A 27,825-nucleotide genomic window follows, 5' to 3' on the forward strand; every position below is an offset into this window, starting at 1 on the left:
TTCTGAAGAAGGCTTACAAGTCAGCTTCCTACATTACCAGGGCTGAAAATACTGTCTGCCAATTAATTTTGGCTGCCTCTAATTCGCAAGGCGCTGAGGTGGACCCTTCAGTTCCACGCTTTTTACAGACAGCCTTGCTTGCTATGGGGCATGTGACTCGAGAACTGGGGTCCCTCACAGCAACACTATTAAATGCTAGAAGGCAAGTATGGTTCGCTCAAGCTAAATTGTCAGAGGACTGTAAAAAGACACTGAGGGACCTTCCTATTGTCCCAGGACATCTTTTTGGGCCAGATGTATCAGAGGTGTTGGAAAAACGTGCTAAATTGTCTACGGCTTCACAGCAGCTAATACAAGCACAACGGCCTCCAAATTTCACCAAGGCATTATACCTCTGTACAACCACATTTCCGTCATGGGGCCCCCGGCCGACCCCAGGGCCAACAGAGGTTTCAGAGTCCGAATGACGCACAAATACGTCACTCCCGTGCCAAACCTACTCCGCCCCCCCCAAGCACACACACACACACACACACACAACTTCAAAAGGCCGGAATTTTAAGGCCTGAGATGATTGGGCTGGCAGTCGGCTGTTTCACAAGCCATCAGTTGAGTTACTGGGAGAAAACGGTGTCAGACCCGTGGGTTTTGACAACCATGTGCAAGGGTTACATCCTACAGTTCCGCTGCCGGCCCCCCAAGTTTTCGGGTCTAATTCCAACTGTCGTGACAGACCCAGCACGTTCTGCAGCTCTCTCCAGAGAGATATGTTCCTTGTTGGAAAAGGGAGCAATAGAAGCAGTTCATCCTCTGGTTCAGAAAGAGGGTTTTTACTCGACTTATTTTCTGGTTCTGAAGCGGGATGGAGGTTTTCATCCAATATTGGATATAATAAGGTTGAACAGATTTCTGAGAAGACTTACCTTTCGCATGTTACGTGTGACCAAAATTCTTCGGTCCTTTGCAGAGGGAGATTGGTTCACAACTGTAGATCTGACGGATGCATCTTTTCACGTTCCGATTTCCAAGCATCAAAGCAAGTTTCTGCGTTTCAGTTTTAAGAGCAGAAGTTAACAGTTCAGAGTTCTGCCATTTGGTCTCGCCCTAGCCCCCCGTGTGTTTACAAGATGCATGAAAGCTGTCCCATCTTCCTTTTGGGCCCAGGGGGTACGAATCTTGCCATATTTGGACGACTGGCTGGTGTGTGCTCAAACGAGGGCTCAGTCGGTGCACAATACGCAGCTGCTGCTGGACCATGTGACCAGGCTGGGTCTCTCAGTGAAAAGAGTAAAGAGCTGCTTGTCCCCTGTACAGTCAATCACATTCATCGGGATGACTATCGATTCAGTCTCGATGCGTGCCTCCCTATCTCATTTTCAGATGACAGACATCCTGAACCTCTTGAGCCAGTTTCGTTTGGGAGTATCTCTACAGTACGGCATGCTCCTGAGGTTGATCAGGATGCTAACGGCAACCTCTTGTGTAATTCCCCTGGGATTGCTCCATCTGTGGCCCCTGCAGGTATGGAACAATCTTCTGCGGTTAGACCCATCTCATCATCGCTTTTGACGAATTCTCGTTGCCCAGGGTTGCATGCATGCCCTTCGCAAATGGAAGTCCCAAGCCTTTTTGACAGCCGGATTACCGTTAGGGATTGTTTCCTCCCGCCGCGAGGTTATAACAACCGATGCGTCCCTTATGGGTTGGGAACAGTATGGAACTACAGAGGTATCAGTGGCAGATGGTCAAGGGACAAGTCAAGGGACCATATCAATGTGTTGGAGATGCAGGCAGTTTGGCTGGCCCTGGGTCGACATGTCCTAATCCGGTCGGACAACACATCAACAGTGTTCAATTTGAATCACCAAGGAGGTACAAGGTCCGGGAGTTTGTTGCGTCTCACGCACATGATTCTCACATGATCTCTTCCTCGATTTGCATCACAAAGGGCTGTTTATCTGCCTGGGGTAGTCAATCAGACTGCAGATGCTCTGTCCAGGAATCAGATCGATCCAGGGGAGTGGAGACTTCATCCAGATGTAGTCCACGACATTTGGACAGAGTTTGGCAGGGCGGAGGTAGACCTATTTGCAAATGAGAGACACAGCTCATTGCCCATTGTGGTTTGCTCAGACGGAAGGGTCCAGCCCATTAGGAAAGGATGCGCTGTCACACGACTGGCCAAACTGCCTTCTTTATGCTTTTCCTCCAATAACTCTGATATGGGAGACACTGCACAGGATTGCCCAGGGCAGACACTATGTACTTCTAATAGCACTACGGTGGCTGTCCAAACCATGGTTTCCCTTGCTCCTAACGTTGTTGGTGAACCAACTGAGACAACTTCTAGGCAGGAGGGACCTGTTGTCTCAACTAGATGGTCATATTTGGCATCCAGATCCAGCATGTCTACAGTTATGGGTGTGGCCGCTGAGACCAACCATTTATTAGCAGAATGTGAGTCTTCAGTCATCCACACAGTTCTTAATGCAAGGGCAGCTTCTACAAGGAAGCTTTGTGCTTACCGATGGAAGTCATTCTGTTCATGGTGTGTGACTCGGAATATTAATCCTGTGCAATGCAAAGTTTCTGTGGTTTTAACCTTTTTACAAGGGCTGTTGGAGAGTGGCAAAGCTGCATCCACACTAAAGGTATACGTAGCAGCCATCTTGGCCCATCATGCATCTGTAAATGGTTCCTCTTTGGGGTCTGCTAGCCTAGTTTGCAGTTTTTAGAAGGGTGCAAAATGTCTCAATCCAGCTCGTTCCCCTCGTTCTCCAGTGTGGAACTTGCCTCTGGTGCTGGAATCTCTCTGCCAGTCTTAATTTGAACCCTTGAAAGAAGTAGATCTAAAGTGGAAAACCTTAAAGACTGCTTTCCTCTTGGCGGTTGCTTCAACAAAGGGATTGTGTGAACTGCACGCTTTGTCAGTGAGTCAGTCCTGTTGGAGATGGAAACCAGATGACTCTGGTGTTACCCTGTGGCCTAATCCATCCTTCCTCCCTAAAATTTTGTTGCAGCAATTTATTCACTAGTCAATCGAATTGCAGTCCTTTCAACTATCACCTTCTGGCAAAGGTTTTCTGCTTTTATGCCCTGTGCGTGCCTTGAAATCATATGTGGCAGCTACTGCACAGTTAAGACAATCAGAACAACTGTTTGTCTTTTATGGAGAAGCTAGGAGAGGTGCACCTCTAAGCAAGCAAAGACTGTCACGATGGATTGTTGAGGTCATTGTTTTGGCCTATAAGAGGGCTCAGCAACCTATACCTGGTGCCATCACTTGCCATTCTACCAGAGCCATTTCCTCCTCTTGGGCTGCTTTTAAGGGTGTTTCTCTTGCAGAGATCTGTGCAGCAGCGACATGGTCTTCTCCATGTACATTTGCAAGATTCTACAATGTCAATGTTGCTGACTCTACGGATGTGGGCTCAGCTGTTCTCCGTAAGTGACTCCATATGTCTTCTGGTGAGTTTTTTTTTTCTTCCTCGTGACCTTTCTGGTATGGGTTATCCACTGTGTAAACACCGTCTCTGGCGGTCAGGAGGAATGAAACAGAACGTTGGTTACGTATGTAACCGTGGTTCTGTGAATTCCGGATGACCGCCAGAGTTCCCTGTCACTTGGAAGTGCAAGACGTTTTGAGGCAGGGCGCAGAGCTGTAGTGGATTATATACCTCAGCTCAGCTTCCTTCACCATGTGACTTTGTTGGTATATTGTTCCTTGGCCTATCCAGCTGGTGCTGCGATTATCCAATGTGTAAACACCGTCTCTGCTAGTCATCCGGAATTCACAGAACCACGGTTACATACGTAACCAACGATTTGCATTATGAAATTACATTAGCTTACTACTAACCTGTGGGAGGGCGGGCAGTGGCCACATACTTTTGGGAGCACATTTTAACATATATATCACAAAATACTTAAAAAAATTATTCGAAGTCATTTTTTTCACGCATCACTCCACAGTCTTCATAAACAAGATAATTAAAAAACTTAAACTCAAGACAATCTTTCTTGTCTTCCTTCCTAGGAGCCACATCGCAGCACCATGACATGGAAGCTGGTGTTTCACAGTTTGCCCAGCTCCAGTAGTCTGCCTTGTTGGCGCAGTAGGCAGCATGTCAGTCTCATAATTTGAAGGTTGTGAGTTCGAGCCTCACATGTTCCAAGGTTGTACCTTTTAGCACACAGGAGCACTTAGGTGACCGGGCGGCGTACTTTATTACCTTCCGTGCCGTTTATGCTTCCCGGGGGCAAAAAAGGCTACAGCTCCTCTGGAGGGCATGCGACGTGACGTTCCAAGAACATCTCCTGAGTCTGAAGCAATGATGGCAAGATTCTCCCATTCCTGTCACGTTATCGTTTGACGTGGATCCGTCAAATGTTATGACTTGACGTTGTAAGAGGATTAGCCGAAAACCCCTGCGAATCCCATTGAATTAAAAATGAACGGCATCTCAGGACATTTCACTACATGGCATACCAAGACAATTCTTTTGATCCTGTTTCGTTGCACTTGCTTTAAAGCCCACGTCCATTGTTTTGAACACATGCTTTTCCGAGTTGCTGGAGACAATGCCTTGATGTTGCGCAAATGCCTCAAACCTTGCAGTCTACAGTGCCCATTAACGCTGCCAGGGCCACTGCTACGCTGCGTAAATTGTGGCACAAAGAGATTGATGCGGCACTTTGTTAGTGTTACTGTATCACTCTGACATGGCGCCAGAGGCTTAAATACTTGAGCCTGAGATCTCAGCTGTGCAACAGCCACGTCCTCACAGTGAGAGCATGAGCTATCCGCGGGCACTGCATCGACATGCTGGACCCCCAGACCTGTGATGCGATACTCTTGCCCATTATCCGGAGATAGGAACCACCGCATCCAGAAACGCACATTCAGAACAGCGTCTTGAAAAAGAAGCGTTGATTGACTGACACAACTTTTTTTCTTCTCTTTGCCACAAAGAGTCAAATGTCATGACTTGAAGTTGTAAGAGAATTAGCCGAAAAGCCCTGTGAATCCCATTGCCTTAAAAATAAACGGCATCTCAGGACATTCCACTACATGGCATACCAAGACAATTCTTTTGACCCTGTTTCGTTGCACTTGCTTTAAAGCCCACGTCCATTGTTTTGTTCACATGCTTTTCCGAGTTGCTGTAGACAATGCCTTGATGTTGCACAAATGCCTCAAAACTTGCAATCTACAGTGCCCATTAAGGTTGCCAGGGCCACTGCTACGCTTCATAATCTGTGACGCAAAGAGATTGATGCGGCGCTTTGTCAGTGTTACTGTATCACTCGGACATGGCGCCAGAGAGTTAAATGTTTGAGCCTGAACGCACAGCCAAAGATTAGGTTTGTCAGAAGTGGGATTCGAACACACGCCTCCAGGGGAGACTGCGACCTGAACACAGCGCCTTAGACCGCTCGGCCATCCTGACATGCACACTTAACTGGAGCTGTCTCCTAGGAGCCACATCGAAGCACCATGACATGAAAGCTGGTGTTTCACAGCTTGCCCAGCTCCAGCAGTCGGCCTTGTTGGCGCAGCAGGCAGCGCGTCAGTCTCATAATCTGAAGTTCGTGAGTTTGAGCCTCACATGGGGCATAGTCGAACCTTTTGGCACATGGGAGCACTTAGGTGACCGGGCGGCGTACTTTATTACCTTCCGTGCCGTTTATGCTTCCTGGGGGCAAAAAAGGCTACAGCTCCTCTGGAGGGCATGCGGCGTGACGTTCCAAGAACATCTAATGAGTCTGAAGCAATGATGGCAAGATGCTCCCATCCTGTCACGTTATCGCTTGACGTTTGACGTGGATCCGTCAAATGTCATGACTTGACGTTGTTAGAGGATTAGCCGAAAAGCCCTGCGAATCCCATTGAATTAAAAATGAACGGCATCTCAGGACATTCCACTACATGGCATTCCAAGACAATTCTTTTGATCCCGTTTCGTTGCACTTGCTTTAAAGCCCACGTCCATTGTTTTGAACACATGCTTTTCCGAGTTGCTGTAGACAATACCTTGATGTTGCACAAATGCCTCAAAACTTGCAGTCTACAGTGCCCATTAAGGTAGCCAGGGCCACTGCTACGCTTCGTAAACTGTGACACAAAGAGATTGATGCGGCGCTTTGTCAGTGTTACTGTATCACTCGGACATGGCGCCAGAGAGTTAAATACTTGAGCCTGAACGCACAGCCAAAGATTAGCCTTAGACCGCTCGGCCATCCTGACATGCACATTTCGTTGGTGCTGTCTGCCTCGATGGCGCAGTAGGCAGCACGTCAGTCTCATAATCTGAAGGTCGTGAGTTCGAGCCTCACATGGGGCAAGGTCAAACCTTTTGGCACATGGGAGCACTTAGGTGACCGGGCGGCATACTTTATTACCTTCCGTGCCGTTTATGCTTCCCAGGGGCAAAAAAGGCTACAGCTACTCTGGAGGGCATGCGGCGTGACGTTTCAAGAACATCTTTTTTTTTTTTTTTTTTTTTGAGACAAGATTGCGTGTCTGCAATTTTGCAGTATTATTCCTGCTCATTTCGCGTCTGTTCGTGCAGAACAGCAGTGCCTATACATCGTACACCCGACAGTACATCTTGGATATTGGTTTGTGCATTCCGGACAGTTTTATTAGCAATCTTCGACTCATCCCTGAGATCACCAGAACACCCGGGCCTGAGACCCCTACCCGGCCGGGCGGAAGTGCTCGAAGGCGGTGCAGAGAACGTAAACAAAGACGGGGGAAGCGTGGCGGGATAAGAGCTAAGCTAAAGCTAACACCACACCAGCTCTCTTTACCCAGCATCTTTCTCGCCAATGTACGGTCACTGGTAAACAAAATGGATGAGTTTCGACTGCGCATCAACCACAGCAAAAGATTATGGAACTGTAATGTCATGATTTTCACAGAAACATGGCTAAACAGCGGGATACCAGACAACGCTGTATCGCTAACTGAGCATCAAACATTCCGAGCAGACAGAACGGCGGATGGACAGGCACATCTGAAAGACTCTCTGCCATCCACACTGGACCCACATCAGTTTGCCTACCGTGGCAACAGGAGCACAGAAGATGCCGTCTCCATAGCACTGCACTCTGTACTCACTCACCTGGACAATAAAAACACTTATTCACGAACGCTGTTTGTTGACTTCAGCTCAACATTCAACACTGTCATACCCTCTAAGCTAATGATCAAACTCAGAGACCTGGATATCGACGCGTCTCTCTGCAACTGGGTTATGGACTTTCTGACTAACAGACCTCAGAATGTTAGATCAGGCCACATCTGCTCCACCATCGTCACACTTAACACTGGTGTACCACAGGGCTGCGTGCTGAGCCCCTTCCTCTACTCCCTTTTTACCATCGACTGTAGGCCTGTGAACAGATCCAACACCATCAAATTTGCAGATGACACCACAGTGATTGGTCTAATCAGCAATAATGATGAGACTGCCTACAGGGAGGCGATACAGCACCTGGCCACTTGGTGCACTGACAATAATCTGCTCCTTAACACCAACAAGACCAAGGAGCTCATTGTGGACTTCAGGAAGGGACGAACAGGCTCACATGATCCCATCCACATTAATGGGATGCCTGTTAAGCCGGTCTCATCTTTCAAGTTCCTGGGGACCCACATCTCAAAGGACCTTTTCTGGACCACGAACACCTCCAGCCTGGTCAAGAAGGCTCACCAGCGCCTATTCTTCTTGAGCCAACTTAAGAAGAACCAGCTTTCATCAACTGTCTTGGTGAACTTCTACCGCTGCAAGAAAGCATCCAACTGCGTCACAGTCTGGTATGGAAGCTGCTCTGTTGCGGAGCGTAAGGCATTGCAGCGGGTGGTGAAAACTGCCCAACGCATCACAGGGACTACACTGCCAGCCATTGAGGACATCCAGAAGAAACACTGTCTGCGCCGAGCACGCAGTATTCTTAAGGACACCTCTCACCCTGCTCACAGACTGTTTTCTCTCCTGCCTACAAAAACCAGACTGAGGAACAGCTTTTCCCCCAGAACTGTCTCCCTTTTAAACCTTGCCCCTCACTGACTCTTTTGCCCCCCAATAACACCCCCCACACTCCTCTAACTTATACTCCTCACAATCACTGCACTATTTAACATTTGCATATTTAAAGTTTGCACGTATTCATTGCACTGATTCACTTATTTGAACTGTACATACCCACTGCACATGGACATTCGTAATTGTTTATCTATCTGCACACTCCTGATTCTCAATAGCGTCCTGTACATATATTCATTTATTGTAAATCTGTTCATAGCTAATACAAACTGTATATAATGTTCATAGTACATCCATCTGTAAATATCACCATAGTTTTTCTATAACTGCACTTTATAACTTATACCTGTATCCTGCACTTGCTGCTATTGCACTGCTGGTTAGACCTAAACTGCATTTCGTTGCCTTGTTCTTGTACATGTGTAATGACAATAAAGTTGAATCTAATCTAATCTTTATTAATCAGGGGTCGCCACAGTGGAATGAACCGCCAATTTATCCAGCATATGTTTTACAGAGCGGATGCGCTTCCTGCTGCAAATCTGACACTGAGAAACACCCACACACTCTTGCATTCACACACATACACTACTGCCAATTTAGCTTATATAATTCACCTATAGCGCATGTCTTTGTACTGTGGGGGAAACTGGAGCACCCGGAGGAAACTTATGCCAAAATGGGGTGAACATGCAAACTCCACACAGAAATGCCAACTGACCCACGCAAAATATATGCTGGATAAGTTGGCGGTTATTTCTCATGTGATGCCTTTCACTCAGTTTTTTTGGATACATTTGTGCTGAACTCCCGCAGCTGAAGGTACTTTTTGCCAAGGCCAACACCAGACAGACACAACAAATGATAATGTAGAAATGGTAGAAGTTTTCACATCATGCTTTTCAGACAAATGCACAGATGTATGTAAGTGTTTCCTCCGACAACATGAACAAATGGGTCGTTTTAAAAAGGGCTTGACTTTCATAAGAAGTATTTAATGGGAATCTGTTTGTGGTTTGGATTTGTTAGTACCAACATTTGTCAAAGCTGATATTTTAAATAGAAACACAGACTATTCCTCACATGTCTGGTCTCAGTTAGCCATAGAAATATTTCATAAAGACACTTTACACTAACTGGACTCGAAATCGAGAAGGGATTCAAGATCGATTGAAACAGGCAACAGAAGGAGGACAAAGTGAAAATGTGGAACAACAAAACTATTGTGGTAAAGTAGAACTTTTATTAATTTCAATTCATTTATAGACTCCTTTGAATGAGAAATAGAAAAAAATTACACACACACATATATATATAGGCATCAAATTATGCAAATTGTTCAGCAGGTGCTGGAAGCGATAGCTGCCCACTGCTCTGGGTGTATGTTCACTCTGTGTGTGTGTGTGTGTGTGTGTCTGCGTGCGTGCACTTAGATGGGTCAAATGCAGAGGACTAAAAGAAAAGGTAACACGTTAAAGTCACAAAGATTCATTAAACGTTGGCTAATGCATTACAATCAACAGTGAGAAACAACCATATCATCACTTCATGTTAATTAACTTATAATGTGCAATACTAATTTTACATGTGTCAAAATAAACTACAAAATACAGCAGCCACACAATGTAGCAAAATAAAATACTGTATTTTGAAAATACTGCAAAAATCTCAAAATAATTTAGTTATGTTTTTTGCAAATAAACTTCATATACATCCTGCTCCTGCCAGAGTTTTTCATCCAGCCTGCATAGGCTGAAGAATTATCAAATGTTTGTCTCTCATATGCTGTATTGTGCCACTTTGATATGTTTAGACACATTTATTAACTGTATTAACATTAACCATACAGAGCACCTGCAGATCAGCTACTGACATTTGAAACAGCATATGAAGTATTGTATAGGAATCACCACTGTAAGACTTATTTTAATGTAGTTTGTCTCATTTTCTTGGCATTTACAATAGCAATCCATCCCATACTACTATTATTTAGTAGTTGTTTAGTAGTTAATACAATTATTTGCGCAGTATAGTCACTCGCCCGAGTGTTTAACTTCTTTAACTGGAAGAGTCATAGTTTGCCCTCTTAGTGAACACCAGTACACCATCTGCAGGTGTTTCATATTTCTAAACTTATGTTTCTAAACTCTAAACTTCTCATCCTGTTCTTAAGGACTGATAGTTTATTTCTTCTCATTTCTTAAGCAAAGATGCTGATGCCAAATTGTACACTATAATGCCACACACACACGTTATGTGAAAGGCACCATTCAGATGTAATGATTGTAATGATTTGGGGAATCAAGCATGTATTGTTATAGACACCTTTGCTTATTTGTCTTAAGAGATGTAAGGCAGGTCCTGTTCATGTAATATGCTTTAGATTATCAAGTTGGTACTGGCATGAACAGTTATACCTGTTAACAGGTTTCTTATATGTAAATCAGTCCTATTCAGTTAATGGTCAGGCCTATTAGGCAGCTATTACACCACATCAACACAGCCCGGACCATCACCCTACACGGCAATCAATACCACATCAACACAGCCCGGACCATCTCCCTACACAGCCATCAACACCACATCAACACAGCCCGGACCATCGCCCTACACAGCCATCAACACCTCCAGCCATCTTCCTCTCCCCCCTGCTCTTCAGATCAGTGAGGAAAATGTGCGTCAGATCTTCAGTAAACAGAAGAGAAGGAAAGCACCAGGGCCAGATGGTGTCTCACCAGCCTGTCTGAGAACCTGCGCTGACCAGCTGGCTCCCATTTTCTCCCATATCTTCAATAGATCACTGGAACAGCGCAAAGTTCCATCCTGCTTTAAGCGCTCCACCATCATCCCAATCCCAAAGAAGCCAAAGATCACAGGACTCAATGACTACAGACCTGTGGCCTTAACATCTGTGGCCATGAAGTCATTCGAAAGACTGGTGCTAGCATATCTGAAGGACATCACTGGACCCCTGCTGGACCCCCTGCAGTTCGCCTATAGAGCAAACCGGTCTGTGGATGATGCAGTCAACATGGGACTGCATTATACCCTACAACATCTGGACAAACCAGGGAACTACGCAAGGATTCTGTTTGTGGACTTCAGTTCTGCCTTTAACACCATCGTCCCATCACTGCTTGAGTACAAACTGGCCCAGCTCTCTGTTCCTAGCTCTGTCTGTCAATGGATCACCAGCTTTCTGACAGATAGACAGCAGCTAGTCAGAATGGGCAAAATCACATCCGACAGCCGCACCATCAGCACTGGTGCCCCCCAGGGATGTGTTCTTTCTCCACTGCTCTTCTCCTTGTACACCAACGACTGCACTGCAAAAGACCCCTCCATCAAACTCATTAAGTTTGCAGACGACACTACTGTTATCGGCCTCATCCAGAACGGTGACGAGTCTGCATACAGACAGGAGGTGGAGCGGCTGGCGTTATGGTGCAGATACAACAACCTGGAGCTGAACACGCTCAAAACAGTGGAGATGATAGTGGACTTCAGGAGAAACCCCCCTGCACTCCCCCCACTCACCATCATGAACAGCACTGTGGCTGCAGTAGAGTCATTCAGGTTCCTGGGCACCACCATCTCTCAGGATCTGAAGTGGGACACTCATATAGACTCTATTGTGAAGAAAGCCCAGCAGAGACTGTACTTCCTTCGTCAGCTGAGGAAGTTCAACCTGCCACAGGAGCTGCTCGTACAGTTCTACTCAGCTGTCATCCAATCCATCCTCTGCACTTCAATCACCGTCTGGTTCGGCTCAGCTGCCAAAACTGACCTCCGTAGACTACAGCGAATAGTCCGGACTGCTGAACGAATCACTGGCACTACCCTTCCTACACTTCAAGAACTGTACTCTTCCAGAGTGAGTAAAAGGGCTCGCAAAATCACTCTGGACGCCTCACACCCAGCACACTACCTGTTCGAACTGTTACCGTCTGGTCGGCGCTTCAGAGCACCGAGCACAAAAACAGCCAGACACAGGAAAAGTTTCTTTCCTCAGGCTGTCTACCTTATGAACAGTTAAATATTCCCCTACTGTGCAATAAATATGTGCAATACTTTCTCATACGCACTTGTACACAGCACCTTATATCAATATACAATGCAATACTTTCTACATTCGCACTTGTACACAGCACCTTATAACCTGTATATTTATAACAATCTGTACATACAACTCAACATCCAGGTTTCTTCACTAACCGCATCTGTTTAATGTTCATCATTTTTTATTATTATTATTTTATGTTTTCAGATTATTTTGTGTTGTCACATGTCACTTTATGTACACTGGAAGCTTCTGTAGCCAAAACAAATTCCTTGTGTGTGTGAAGCACACTTGGCAATAAAACCGATTCTGATTCTATTAATAAAGATAACTGCACATGATGATGATCCATTTATTTAAATGAATATGTGACACAAAGATTTAAATTCATTGTTGAAAACAAGTTACAGGAGTAAGTGCAGTTGTTGTTTTATGTGATGTCCACCTCTGTAATTACACCATGGTGAAAAAGAAGTCTGAGAAATGCTGTAGTTGGTGTAGGTGGAGCAGGTTAATCACATTAAAAGTTCTGCATTGTGTAGATATGAAAGTGAACTCTTGTCGTTGAATTACCCTGTATAAACTGCCTATACAATAATTTTACTTGTGATGTGATTATTTTCTAATTATAAATATATAGATGCATGACAGATTTGATGGTGGATAAGCTTGAAATCGCATCATGTGAGAGCATGAAACCAATAGAAGATCAAAACATGACCTCTCTGTACAGAAAAATGTAATATGGAGCGATCACTTGCTTTTACCAACTCTTAATCTTATTGTTTTATCCTGCCCCTTTTCACAGCACAGTACAACAGAATTATACAAACTCAAACTCTAGGCTAACTTGCTTTCAGATTAATGCCCCGCTGCTACTAGATATGAGCCTGCCTGAGACAGAGTGGGTGCATTTAGAAGCTGCTGTGCTGTGGAAGTGTCTGACTAGAAGTTGCTTTCTTGATTTGTTTGTTTGTGTTACATGAGGCTTGATTTGTTCCCTGTCTTGTTGTGAGATCTGTCTTGGTAACCGTTAATTTGTTGTGATTTTTTGCGCATTGATTCATTTGTCTATTAGGCTGAATTTGATTTCAGAATGTCACTATGCAGAGTGAGTGCATTCTCCCCCTTCTCCTGGTTAAGACAGGAGGCTCTGGAAGTTGACAAAATCAAATAAACCCAACCTGGGCACGATGATGTTAATTGATTTGACAATGCTTGATATAAACCTTTCCTGTTGACTTGATTTTAGTTTGTGATCAACTCTGGAGCATACGCAGCTGAAAGTGTGACTTGCAGTAAACAGCCAATCACAAGACACATGAGAGTCAGTTTGATTCATTTCTCCAGAGTCAGTGCAATTCAGTTCTTTGTTGTAGATTATAGATATATCATAATATAAAATATAATGAATCTGAATACATCTACAATCCTGAAATAAACACTGCTGATGCAGCAAATCTTTAAGACGGCTATTTAAAACATAAAATCAGTGCAAATCAATCAACTTAAGTTAAAGATTTAGCTTCACAAACAGGCCAACACACAGTAAAAGCTTTATATATTGAAGCAAATTTAGATGCATATTTAAATGTATATTTTCATATTAATTGACAATTCACACTAATTTAATGTAAAACATTCAAATATAATAGAATTAGTTATATTTCAGATAATATAAATCAATTATTAGCAACAAAAGACCAATTTCATAATGCTTTTAGTGTAAAAGACTTTAATTTAAAGCAAAAAAAAAAATGTGCTGGAGGACTGGATCAGATATATGGCACTTTACACCTGATTACCTCTGCAGATTATACATAACATTTCACAGCACCTGGAATGAACACAAATGAGTTTGATGTTACAGTGTTTCTCATCCATTTGTGATTAATGTACAAACAATTATCTACAAAGGCCAAAAGTAGCAAAAGATGGCCAGTATGGGATCGCTTTACTGTGTTTAAAGGAAAAGGTTTTGTCACAGGGTATCTTATATATGCTTTTGTGAATGTTTATGCATATTTGTATGCACAGACACAAGTAATTAGACGAAAAGACATCTTTGTTACCAACCAGCAACCTAAGGATTGCCAACACCAGTCCTAAGGATTGCCAACATCCCACCTACAGTCCTCCGCTCTACCAACTGAGCTATCGAAGGCTTACAAGAGATTTCCACAAGCCCACCCTCTTAAGGTTGCTGCAGTCCGACTGCTGGCCAAAAAGGTTAGAAGCAAAAACGCTCAAGCCTTCCTATACCAGGAGTCCAAGCCGGGCCGCTGGGTGAAAACCAGGAATCCTGACCGCTAGACCATATGGGAGCTATCACTTGTGTGGGCCAGTCTGCACAAACTTCAGTTCTTTCTGATCTCATACATAGTCTCATGGTTTTAAAAGCCATAGTTTCTTTTATGCATGTTTTATCAGAGCACTTAGGTATTGCTGCAGCTCAGAGACTTACAAGATGAAAAGAGATTACGCTGCAAGTTGGCTGGGTGACTTCAAAGTGGTAGGGACTTTTGCAACATGTAGGCTGGGTTTACGGTTGGTGTAGCTGTAGTAGACGTTAATAAAAATCAGCAGTTGGGACAGCCTTTGAAACCAGGGGAGCACCCCACGGGCTCTGTGCTGGCGGCCCCAGAAACTCGATTCACTCCAGAGTGGAACTGAACAGCTCCAGGGGGGGGAAAGCGACCGCAGTGCACTGACTGACAGCAAAGCAAAAAGACCAAAGTGAGCCAGCCAGGAGTCAAACCTAGAATCTTCTGATCTGTAGTCAGACGCGTTATCCATTGCACCACAGGCCCTGTCTGTTTACTTTGTCATCGTCTGTCAACACGGAGTTCATTCAACACATGCTGTGCTTTGATATTATGGCAAGTTGTGGTGTCGATAGGATGCTCTCACAGAGTGTACACAAGGTCTCAGATGTCGGAGTCAGAATGTTTAGTGATTGTACTGAAAGTCCATTTGCAAAAAGTCAGCTTGTTGTTTAAGACACCTAGTCATTTTCAGTGCTTCAGTAGAGTATTTGAGCTTTCACTGACAGCTGATGTTTGTCTGTTGCAGAAAAAACTCACGAAGTGAGCTTGACCAAACCCTCACCTCAGATCAAGAGGAAGAAGAAGAGAGCGGTGTATGACTTCTCCCCTCAGAAATCATCAGACCACTGCAGTGATGACCAGGCTTCAGAGGTTAAAGGTGAGGCAGTCCCAGATAGTAAGCACTTGGTTGGTTCACCTAGTGAAGTACTCTTGGTTTAGTTGCATTTATTTACCTATGGCCCAAGCACTTTTTGCCGTAACAGGTCCGCCCAGTGTTTAATTTAAACAGATTTCATAGTAACTACTGTGGTGAAGAACGTAAATTAGCATAAATTAATGTTAATTTGGTATAAATTACTGTGATTATGACAAGAAAAACAAGAAACGTTTATAATGTTAATTTTTGTTGTTTAAAAGTTTAGTTCTCTGATCTAATCTTGTCAGTGTCGTTTAATGTTATGAAATATGACACCGTGTTGATTATACTGTACTGACAGCAGAATGAGACCCAGCCATAATCAGGTTTATAAAATGCACTGTACGTCTAAATCACTCAAAACACACAGACATCAAGAATCAGCGTATGCATCTCGATGATGGTGACAACTACCTTGTTGCAGTGCATTGCGGCATAAAGCATGTCACCATTGTTGACTTGTACACTGATTCTTGTTGTCTGTGTGTTTTCAGTGATTAAGTGATGATTTCTTTTTAAACCTGATAAATGCACCGCTAGGTCTCAATATGCAAAATCATGATTTACTCCACAGTTCAGTGTAAATCAAGGTAGATATGCAGATCTCTCTGATAGTGCATGTTGTTTAACAGGGAGGGAACTGGATCTAAGTTTCAGTGTTTTTTTGGGGTTTTTTTCCCACTTGGTTTCCAGTGTGTGTGCTGGTTTGGGTCGAGGACCCAGGCATATAGTGGCCCGCACCATATGCCAGGTTATGGCCTGAAAGTGGCCTAGATAGAGTTTGCTATCAGGGGTGTTTCTCATGAAATCTGAACAAACAAATTCTGGTTAGGCTAGGCTTTACTGAATCACTGACAGTGAAATCTGATCATTAGAGGTGGACGTTGACCATCCACAGTGCTGAAGCATTCACTGACCGCTGATGTTTGACTGTTGCAGATCAGACTGATAGAGTGAGCTCTTCTGAGCAGCCCTCACCTCAGATCAAGAAGAAGAGAGTGGCCAAGGGGAAAGCAAATGGTACATTTCTTAAATCTTTGCAACTAGCAATTGTGAGAATTGATGAATGTAATGATTATTATAGCAGTTATTGTACTAATATCTTTTTTTTTTTTTTTTTTTTTTGCTAAAAATATTGCTTCACATAGGTGAATCCATCCATTATAGGCCATGCAAATTCAGTTTGTAGTCAGTGTAGGCATGTCCGGTATCTCATTTCCAGGATGCTATTAATTGACAGGTTTTATCACAGTATACATTATTATCATGATATTCAGTTTAATAGAAAATTGAAAAGCAAAATCCATAATAAAACTGTTTTTAAAAGAGCTTAACCAACATCAGTGTTTACCTCACAGAAACAACTTTAATTATTTAAATAACAAACAGTACCTCAAACATCTGAGCACAAATAAATGGATGCAGGTGAAGACTGTGGCTGAATCCTCTGAGACTGTGGGCTGATGATCCAGCACTGCTGCATGGCACAAACAGACCAGACATTAATCCTTTGATTAACTATTCTACAAATGTATATACATTCCAGAAATATATAATTATTTTGTTCTTCAACAGTCCTGCTGCGAGAAACGATGATGATGCTGAGCTGAAATTCCCTCTTTATTTGCAACTTTCTTGCAGTGCAATAGTAATAATGAACTCTGAAAATAGGCAAATATACAGATAACATCTTCTTTAAATGAGCATTACTGACACATACTAACTTACTGTCTGTTTTCTGAACAAGCCAGACACTCTGCTAATTTAACCAGGTGGACTTTTATAAGCAGCAAGTTCATTTGCACTGTGTGGCAGACAGCGTCCATCATCAGCTTACAGTCTAAATTATTCTTTCACACTGCATCTTTTCAAAATTATTATATTTGGTTTGTTATTATATGTGACACATTAAACTACGCTGACACAAGCTAGTTTTAAACTGTTTAACATCCTGTCCTTCAACTGGTGGATTTTAATTAATGTTAAAGATGGAGATGAGCAGTAAACTTACCTTTATCTCCCTGAACTGCACTGAATGGTGGTCGTGAAACTGAGCGCGTTAGACGTGTTCCTGTGTTTCTCTGCCAGTTTTTGTCCTCGTGTCACACAGAGTGAATCTTCCACCAGAAGTCCCTCGTCTTTTTCCAAAATAATAATTCCAATCTTTGGATAAATTGTCAGTCGTCGTCCTTTTGCCATGCTTCTCCACGTGGGGATAGTGTGCATTAGTGTGCTCTCCTCCTTTACGCAGTTAATGTAATACCTGTACATGTCTAGGTCAGGGAACAGTCCAGGAATTTGATATTTGGCCGATAGTGGTGGCCTTGTATCATGATTCAGTGTGCTGTACAATACTGAACTCTTGGATCATGATTTATTCCTATAGGTCAAAGCAGATTTGATTCCTAATGTCATTACTCTTTTAATTTACTGATTGATTAGCTCTGATACACAGGTAACATCTTTGGGGAAAAGGTTTTTAAGGATATAATTGCATTTACAGTCAAGAACTATGTAAGAAAGCTACATTTTGGTCTGGTTTTTATGGTTATACCATCCATTTTGTCTTGTCAGTTGTGAAGACCACCACGATAACCAAACGCCCGTGGAGTGATGAGGAGAGAAGGGCGGTCAGTAAGCATCTGAGTAGCTACATTGCGCAACGCAGAGTTCCAGGTAAAGCCGCTTGCATGAATTGTCTTACTGAAGAAACCGCTCTCAGGGAGAGAACGTGGACGGACGTAAAAAACTGTGTGTACAACACCATCGTTACCCTCAAGCGGAAATCTGCGACCAGAATGCTTCAGTTTTAAAAGGATTAGTTTACTTCATTAACATTTTGTATAGTGAATGCACTCACCCTCCTGCCATCTAAGATGTTCATGCCTTTCTTTCTTCAGTTTTAAAGACATTGGTTTTTAAGATAAACTGAGGAAAGAAAGACATGCACTTCTTGGATAACAAGAGGCGGAGCACATCTGTCAACTTGTTCTGGAAGTAAACTAATCCTTTCAAACCCTGTGCCTTTCTATTCTCTCTCTTATTCTGTTTGTTCCTTAATTTCTGTTGTTCATGTCAGTCATGGACTGGTTTAGATTAGTGATGTTTAAGGAGGTTTATGAGTAAGAAAATGTTGTAAAGAAATATTTAAGTAGCCTGTTATTGAACGTCAGTTGAAAGATTATATTGCGGCCTGTTTTGGCATTTCTCCAGCAGCTTCTTGGTGATTTTAGCAGAAAAATGCTTAGTGATTCAATAAAATTGAATGTGTTTGTAAAGATTATTTGAGTATTTATTCTGGTGCTGGTGTTTAGTTCAATAAGGACTGAGAGCTGTCCACATTAAAACAAACAACATATAATGTATTAATGTTATACTTCATATAATTCCGCCTGGAATGAACTCAATGGCGCCCCCATCAGGAATGAACTTAACAGAAAATGTCCTCGCTCCTCAGGTTAAAAACTTTTTCCTTTTATTAGTGTTTTTAAAGAATCTGAGGTGATAACCCTAATCCTGGAGACACCTAGTGTTGAAATACAGTGAACATCTACTTGTAGCTGTGTCAGAAAGGGTGGACCTCGTTTTCTTGTCATATTTATTCTTCTTGTTCTTCTTCTTCTTGTTCTTTCTATTCCTTGCTTTAGTTTTTCTTCTCTGAGTCTCTTCTGAACTGGAACTGGAAGAGGCGTCATCACAGGATTCGTCTGTCACTGATGACTACATCAGTTGATGCGTTCTCAACACTAAATAGGTCAACAGCACTGGATTCTTCACGTCCAACTGATGTACCAGGAATCAGATCATCTGAATGTAAAATCAATACAAATGATTGAAAAAGTTTTTTTGCAATATACTATTTGAAACAGTGCACAACCAGTCTAATCTCTACAAACTAATATACACAGTGTCTGTATTAACTTATACATTATACAAAACAATATGTTCAGCTCTTTGCTGCTGCATTGAAAGCTTCACTACTTGCTGGCGAAGTTCACTGTTCAAGGCTTCCAGCTCATTAACTTTATATTGTAACACTTCTGCCTTGTTCTGTCACATCAGTATTTCTAGCTTTATTGGTTTCGTTGTATTCACTGGAAGTAAAACAGGGTGACAGTTATATTTCATCTTTTGTATACAGTGTTAACATTTATATAATTATACTGTATGAAGTTAGCAGTTTAAAGAGGTAACAGATAGGCTTACCTTCACCATCCACGCTTCCTAGGTTGTGTTTTTTACTGGTGTTGTACTGAGACATCTATAAATATTAAAAATCATTTTAGAAGGTGGCAAAACTTTTAAGGCCATTGGGCAGTTAGTTAAAAAGTGTTGTGCTGAAATGTCCTGAAAATTTGTCAGACCAAGCAGTTATTTACTTTTTGGTTTTATATTTAAGCAAACCCTGCTGAAAAATCCAGCTTAAACCAGCCTAGGCTGGTTGGCTGGTTTTAGCTGGTCGACCAGCCTGGTTTTAGAGGGGTTTTGGCCATTTCCAGGCTGGTTTCCAGCCCTTTCCAGCCTGGTCCTAGCTGGTCAGGCTGGAAAATGACTAGCTAAATCCGGCTCAAACCACCTTGAGCAGCCTGGTTTAAGCTGGACATAGTTGGTTTTGGCTGTGCTCCCCCAGCCTGGCTAGGCTGGTCAAGCTGGTCATTTTCTAGACTGACTAGCTAAGACCAGGCTGGAAATGGCTGGAAACTAGCCTGGAAATGGCCAAAACCCCTCTAAAACCAGGCTGGTCGACCAGCTAAAACCAGCCAACCAGCCTAGGCAGGTTTAAGCTGTTTTGTTCAGCAGGGAAGTTTTAAGGGAACTGGATAAAATTATCAATAATAATATTTTAATATAATGTAATCATTTTCATTTTAAATAATAATTATATATTATATATATATATATATATATATATATATCCACACACACACAGTCTAAAAATGAATATTAAGCATGTAATATACACCCAATCTAAAGATATATTATTAAATCATGCAAAACTACTTGAAGTTTATACACGTCTTCAAAATCATAAAATGTGTGAGCACGCATTCAAAGCGAGCGCCTTCGATCTCCTTCGTGCTCGAGAAAGAGTAGTATAAGTTACTGTAGCATGTAACTGCTTCATTTAAAAGGGTTTGAAAAAAACAGACTCAAGTCAAGGAGTCGATTCCTGTCCTGGAGTCGATTCCGAGACTAGGTTCATTGAGAGTCGAGCAATCGACTCTCATTCTCTACAGACTGATTTAGAAATCCAGTTGTTTTGCCATTGTACTCATGTACACAATATTAAATCTCATTACATTTTTTACAGTCCATAAATCACGTTTTTTGAACCCAAGAAACAACATAAAACATTATATTTAAAAATGATAAAAAAACAGAATTATCTGTACAAATAAACTCTTCAAATTCTATTTACTATTTATTCTATTCTGATTACTTGTTTCCAAAAAACATCATTGAATAAAAGTACAGCACAAGTGCAGCACAGTATTGCCACAGCATTGGGATATTAGATTATATATCAGCACAATGCACAAGTGTAGTAAAGTTGTACGTTAATATACTGCAAATTGTACTGTTGTTCAACTTATTGTAATTTTATTGTAATTTTATAATTCATTATTTTGCAGTTGCACATTTTACTTCAGTTATCCTCCTTTAAACTGTTGATATACTGTAGTTTTGCTTCCGTTTACTGAAGTTATTTTTTGTAAGGGTTTGTTTAGGCTATATTGTTTTGTAAGTATGAAATGTAAAAGTAACACACCGCTCTCCTAGAGGTGCACCCGTGGTAACATATATAGCACGCTTCAAAGGGAAGCTCCACAAAAATAACTACACTCCAACAAAGACTAAATATTTTTTTCTTTTGAAAGACGAGACTAGCGTGAATAGAATGATTTCAACAAAGAAACTCACCTCTTAAGCAAGAATCCAGGCAATCCAATCTGTAAAAACATTAGTCCACAACTTATTCATACATTGATAAACATCCATGGAATACACTGCTATTATCCAAACTAATCCTTGCAGTATGTTCAGTGGAGCAGCGTCTCCAGTCATAACACTAAAGAAACTGGTAAACAAAATGGCAGCCGGTCTCTTGCATTTTTGATTGACATTCCTTTGAGCCTGAAAGGAGAGGCGTCACCATCCAATTAGCTCTAAAAAACTTGAAATGGTCCTGCCCTCTCTCTTATAAATGGGCTCTGTGGCAAAGACTTTGTGAATGAATTGGCCAGATATGCTTGTGATTTTAATCATGTTAAGATTATAAACGTAATGTTATTCATGGATTAAAGGGGTGGTCCACTACGATATCATATTTTAAACTTTAGTTGATGTGTAATGTAGCTGTGTAAACATAAACAGCATCTCTGAATGTAAAATGCTCAAAGTTCAACGCAAAGGGAGACCTTGGTTTTTACAGAGTTAGCTTAGCAAAGCCTACAAAAAAAATACTTCCGGGCCAGTGAGATCACAAACATACTTTTACCGCGCACACACAATGTGCAGCTAAGGGGCGTAGCCAGAGGCACTGTAATGTTACAGCAGAGGAAGCTGAAATGCCGTTTAAACACTGCTATTTCCACAGAGCTTCTTCTGTTTCTGTATTTGAGCTTCCAAATGACACGACACAAAGACAGAAATGCTTACAGTTCAATATTAATTATGTTCCAGAGAATTATAAAATACATAGCAAGCATGATTTGACAAAACACAGCTTCCAGAATCTCTCCCAGTTCAGTGCTAGATTCAGTTAAAATCTCTTCAAAGAAGGAGTAGCTCCAACAAGCAGAAGCTGTAGCCTGTGAGTTTTTATTTGTTAAAATGTATCATGACAGTGTCTAGCCTTAACAGTATTGTAGCAAATGTGTAAACAATAGGAAATGCTGTTTGGCACCGCTCTATTATCATTATGTTTAAATATTCTAATAGTTCTTTTTAAACATATTCTACACATGTTAAATCATTCAAATGATTAGGGTTAAATCACCAAAATGTCTTTTTGGGTTTATTGTCCAGGTCAGGTACACTGTTAAATATACCCCTGCATGATCTGAGATGTCTCTTGTTCCTATTTTACAGTCTTTTATTTTATGTTGATCTGACCCAAACATAAAAAAATAATCAATTCTAGAATAAGACATGTGGATGGAAGTATATTCTTTTTTAAGAGGTTATATGTCTCTCCATACATCTATTAAGCCTAATTCTTTCATCATAAATCTTATTTGTCTAGTTTCTTTACTAATTTACTTATTAGAAGATGAGTCCAATTTAGAATAAAGTTGTACATTCCAGTCTCCCCCACAGATCAACGTACCTGACGCCTCCTTGGCTATAATGGTAAATATTTTTTTTTGAGAAATGCTTTGTCTTTTTCAGGAGGTTTATATATATTAAAGTACCTTCGATTTGGTCGATAGTTCCTTTTATTAGGTTATATCGTTCTTCTCTATCAGTAATCTTAGAAATTAATTGAAAGTTGGTTTTATTTGAGATTAATGTCATTACTTCTCGTTTACGACCATTATTATATGAGGAAAAGAAAATCTTAAATCCCATTTTTCCAGAATCCCTTTTTCCTCTTGCCAGAAGATTATCTGTTGCTTTTCTCTTTTCATTTTAGCCACGAGTTTGCTTCTTTTAATCGGATTTAGTAACCCATTTATATTCAAAGTAATTACTCTATATTCCTGTTTTTGCATATACTATAATCAGATGTAATTGCGAAGATCACGGTGACCGGAATGTAAAAAACACAAACATGAATATCTTGAACCACATAAAAACGTAACATAACGAAAAAGGTCTCCAAACCTTGAAGTCTTGAAATAACTTCTTAATGAGAGGGGAAAGCTTTCCTTCTCTAAAGGGCCCCTTCCTTGCTGTGCCTATTGCACAAAAAATGTTAACGAATATATTCAGCGCCCATATCTGGCATTATTATATTCTTGTATTTCTGGCTAGGTTTTCAAGTTAAATATTTCTACTTTCTAATTATAGCAAGGGATTTTAGTTGTATAAATTAGAATTCCTTCATGTCTTCCTACCAGTATGTTACTCAATGACTCGAGTCTTGGTGTGCTCTAATCATTCATCTTGTGTTGTTGGTCAGTTCGGTTAAATACCATTCTTCCTTCAAACGATTTAAATGTCCATCATCGGTGAATTAAGTCAAGAAGTTTTACCAGTCTCTCAGAGTTCTTTGTTAGGAACTGTCAGGTTTTACCCTTCTTTCAAATGGAGCTAGCATTGTCCCTTTGAAATTCACGTAGTTTTTCCCAGATCTTCACTTGATGTTTTTCCTGACTTTTCTTCCATGTCACTCCTTTTGCCAAGGTCTTTGTTTCACTTTCCCAGAGATTCCTATAACAGTTTCTTCTTCGCTGTTTATCAGTCCTTTTTCTTTCAGATCTCTTGATGCCTCCGTCATTGAATTGTACACGACCGGCCCGTTTTCCAGAAAGATTCTACGTTTCGCTGGCAGTGGTGTTTGGAACTTAATCCCCTTTTCTTTCAGAATTTTTCTTATCGGAGCAAAAGCCCATCTTTTCTGTTGGATCTCAGGTGGGTAGTCTTGGTAAAAAAAAATCCTTTTTTCGTTCTAGTGTATTACTTTCTTTCTCCATGCGGAGGACCAGTTTCTTTGTTTTGTATTCCAGGAAGAATACCACCACTGATCTAGGGTGGTGTCAGTGGGTGGTTTTGGTCCGAGTGCCCGGTAACACCTTTGGCTTTTAAGGTCCAATTTGTCGAGTGACAGCTCCATTTTGATAATCTTTCCACCAAGTCTTTTTATTATTATTAGGATATTATTCCCTTTGCTTCCTTCCGGGATTCCAAAAATCCGAATATTATTTCTACATGATTCTAGATCTAACAGTTTCTCTTGTAAATTTTCTTGAATTTGGATGGTTTGATCGAGCATTTTTCATTCACTTTGTTGACCTGCCGTAGCATTTAGGTCCGTAATAAGGCCATCCAGATTTTGATTGACTTCTTGTTTAAAGTTACTGTAGGGTACATGTGACCATTATGCTTAATTCACAAGTCCTGACGCGTATTAGTGCTCTTACATTCGATCAAGACACGAGAGTCCATCTAATTCAATGTATCTTCGTTTTATTTTCACATCAGACATCCACACGTGCCAATGTTGTCAAAATCCACTCACATACAACTTGTTTGTTCCAGCCTGATGAACAATGACTCCAATATTTCACTTCTACGATCAAAAGCTTGTGCTCTCCAACTTCTGCACATTGCACTAAAAACTCACGTGTGTCACACCAACTGTGGAAACTATATGAAGCATACTACACATGCGCAGTAGAAAATAACGTAAAGTATATGACATGCAAATGGCAAGAACATAAGAAGTATATAAAAACAGTATATATAAAAAAGTATATAACATGCAAATATATATATAAATATAAAACTTACCTAAAACAATGAACTATTAAATATGGCTCCTACAGTTACTTAGTTCCATTTTCACATGTTTTGCGAGAGAATCTTGGAAGGCGGTTAAATCACATTTAATATCTATCTAGAAAGCTTTGATGTCCGTATGTATTGCTGCAATGCTAGCTGACAGGCCATCAGCTATCCCGTCCGTCTCTAATTTTTATCTGTTGATTTCTCGTTTTTTTCAGGTCTCAATGGTTGTTTTTGTCCCCCTCTATGTTATTTAAATATGGTTTAGGTTATCATATATGATGTAAAAAGGAGGATTAAAACCAGTGTGTATGGGAGCGCTCTTTCTATGCTGCTACATGTGTCGACGCCATACCGGAAACCATCCTATGTGTTTCTTAAGCTGCCCCGAATTAGTGAAACTCTGTACACACTGATCATGTCTAGGGTTTCTCTCCAGTGTGAATCCTCTCATGTGTTTTCAGGGTTCTTAAGTGAGTAAACCTCTTACTGCACTGTGAACACTGGTTTTTCTCCAGTGTGAATCCTCTTGTGCCGTTTCAATTCTGCAGCTGTATTAAAAGTCTTCTCACATTCCAAGCACATATACTCTCTCGTGTGGATCTTTGTGTGTTTATTAAGGTGTGATGATTGGCTGAAACTCTTCCCACACTGAGTGCATGTGAATGGTTTTTCTCTGGTGTGGATCTTCATGTGTCTATAAAGCGTTGATGATAAGCTGAAACTCTTCCCACACTGGTTGCATGTGAATGGTTTCTCTCCAGTGTGGATCATCATATGTTGATTAAGGTGTGATGAGTGGATGAAACTCCTCCCACACTGTGTGCATGAGAATAGTTTCTCTCCAGTGTGGATCCTCATGTGCTGATTAAGGTTTGATGAGCTGTTAAAACTCTTCCCACACTGAGTGCATGTAAATGGTTTCTCTCCAGTGTGGATACTCATGTGGAGATTAAGGGATGATGAGCGGATGAAACTCTTCCCACACTGAGTGCATGTGAATAGTTTCTCTCCAGTGTGGATACTCATGTGTAGATTAAGGGATGATGATATCCTGAAACTCTTCCCACACTGAGTGCATGTGAATGGTTTCCCTCCAGTGTGGATACTCATGTGGTGATTAAGGGATGATGAGCGGATGAAACTCTTCCCACACTGAGTGCATGTGAATGGTTTCTCTCCAGTGTGAATCCTCATGTGGAGATTAAGGGATGATGAGCGGATGAAACTCTTCCCACACTGAGTGCATGTAAATGGTTTCTCTCCAGTGTGGATACTCATGTGTTTATTAAGGTTTGATGAGTGGCTGAAACTCTTCCCACACTGAGTGCATGTGAATGGTTTCTCTCCAGTGTGGTTCCTCATGTGTAGATTAAGGGATGATGATTGGCTGAAACTCTTCCCACACTGAGTGCAGTTGAAACAATTCTTGTCTCTCTTTTTCAAAATACCATCAGTCTGTAAATGAGTTTTGTCCTCAACTTTGACATGATGTTCCTCCTCTTTTCTCCCCTCATTCTCTTCAATTAGGTCTGAAATAAATAAATAAACAATAGTTTTCATTAAGTCTTAAAACTCTCATCAAAAGCTGAAAAGTGAAAAGACACTGGAAACATTGGCTACACACACTATGTAAAATGAATCAGATCATATTGTGCTTGGTCCATTAACGTGTACACATTAAAGCAGATTCAATTCAATTCATCTTTATTTATCTAGTGCTTTTACAATGTAAATTGTGTCAAAGCTGCTTAACATAGGCGTTATAGTAAATTGAAACTGTGTCAGTCCAGTTTTCAGAGTTTCTTACATAATTGATTATAAAAGTCATTTTGGTCGTATTGATCAGACACAGATTTGAAAGCTATAAATGGCCTATTTTTATTCATATATATTCAAAATTACAACAAAATGTTTTTATAAAATTTGTAAAGCAGACAGGGAATACGTGTTCATTCTGTGCCTGACTGGTAAATGCATCAGAAAAAAAGTTCTGGGGTAACAACTGAACAAACAGCTGAATATTTTCCTCACAGACATGAGACACACCTGTACAGCATCTGCATAAAGGCTGGAATGTGCACCTTTACCCTTATGAGCTGTTGGGTCATTTTCATCCATTCAGGGGTAATTTTGAGGCTTAATTTGGCCAAAACCTTGTCTGTGTTTCAGCAAACGGACTGATATTTGGGGACATCTTATTTTGAAATATTCTGGGAAAATGCTTTGAAATAAATAAAAAAAAAAACTCAATACACTCTGGGCAAATTTACTCCCTTTTCGTTATATTCATGGCTGTTTTTTCTTCATTGGCCTCTATTATAACAACATTTTTTTGATTGCAAAGCCATGACAGCATATAATCATGCATTTATGATTGTTGGTGTTTTCTGCGATGACAGTCAACATTGTTTAATTGGTCTCCACCCATGGGACGGCAATAAGGAAATGGGTAAGAGTATAAAGGAAGAGGAGGAGAGCTGAAGAGGGCAGATTTCGGCTCTCTGAATCACGCACAGTGGAGTTCTACACAGCCACTCTCTGCTGTATGGGAATGAGACTGCGCGCCACATCTGACAGGACCGAAGAAGCACGTGCACTTCCGTATATTATGCATAGCCTACAGCAGCCAAACAAAGGTAAATGATGTGTGGGAGTGTAATGCCCTTGGTTACAGCAGCTAAAATACAGATGCAATGGGACCCCTGTTTAGTTTATTGGCGCGACCCATGCCAGTGTTTTGAGCTGCTGTGACGCATTCTCCCCCATCTAGAGTCTCATCCAACCTGACCTCTCCCGGAAGCTTTGCGAGTCTCCCGCAAATTTATACCAGCCACGTGATCCTCCAAAATAAGTTAAAATACTCGGAAATCATGGCGGCGAGACCGAATAAGCAAGACAACAGATCGCGAGAGGCACAGCGAGTAAGCATTACATTTATTCGGTTACATAAATAGAGGGATTTGCACTCGCGATAACATTACTGCTCTAATTCTGAGTGATCTGCTGTTATTAGTTGGA

At 41.4% G+C, this 27,825-nt stretch overlaps 2 protein-coding genes and 2 non-coding genes across 4 annotated transcripts in view; 2 read left to right on the top strand and 2 right to left on the bottom strand.

The window, feature by feature from the left end:
• The window catches only part of LOC130222020 (gastrula zinc finger protein XlCGF57.1-like), a 752,525-nt gene that overhangs the window by 189,616 nt on the left and 535,084 nt on the right, over positions 1-27,825 (top strand). The window lies entirely within an intron of this gene.
• trnal-cag (transfer RNA leucine (anticodon CAG)) lies at positions 5,368-5,450 on the bottom strand. The gene has a single exon. It is a non-coding gene; the product is annotated as a tRNA-Leu (tRNA).
• Positions 6,272-6,344, top strand: trnam-cau (transfer RNA methionine (anticodon CAU)). Its single transcript has one exon. It is a non-coding gene; the product is annotated as a tRNA-Met (tRNA).
• LOC130222638 (gastrula zinc finger protein XlCGF8.2DB-like) lies at positions 23,111-26,925 on the bottom strand. The gene is made up of 2 exons (XM_056455169.1): positions 26,854-26,925; positions 23,111-26,316 (listed from the first exon to the last, which is right to left on the bottom strand). Exons 1-2 carry the CDS (start codon positions 26,923-26,925, stop codon positions 25,291-25,293), a joined length of 1,098 nt encoding a protein of 365 aa, XP_056311144.1. The 3' UTR covers positions 23,111-25,290.

The sequence above is a fragment of the Danio aesculapii genome, chromosome 4 (genome assembly GCF_903798145.1).
Source record: "Danio aesculapii chromosome 4, fDanAes4.1, whole genome shotgun sequence".
Taxonomy (NCBI): Eukaryota; Metazoa; Chordata; class Actinopteri; order Cypriniformes; family Danionidae; genus Danio; species Danio aesculapii.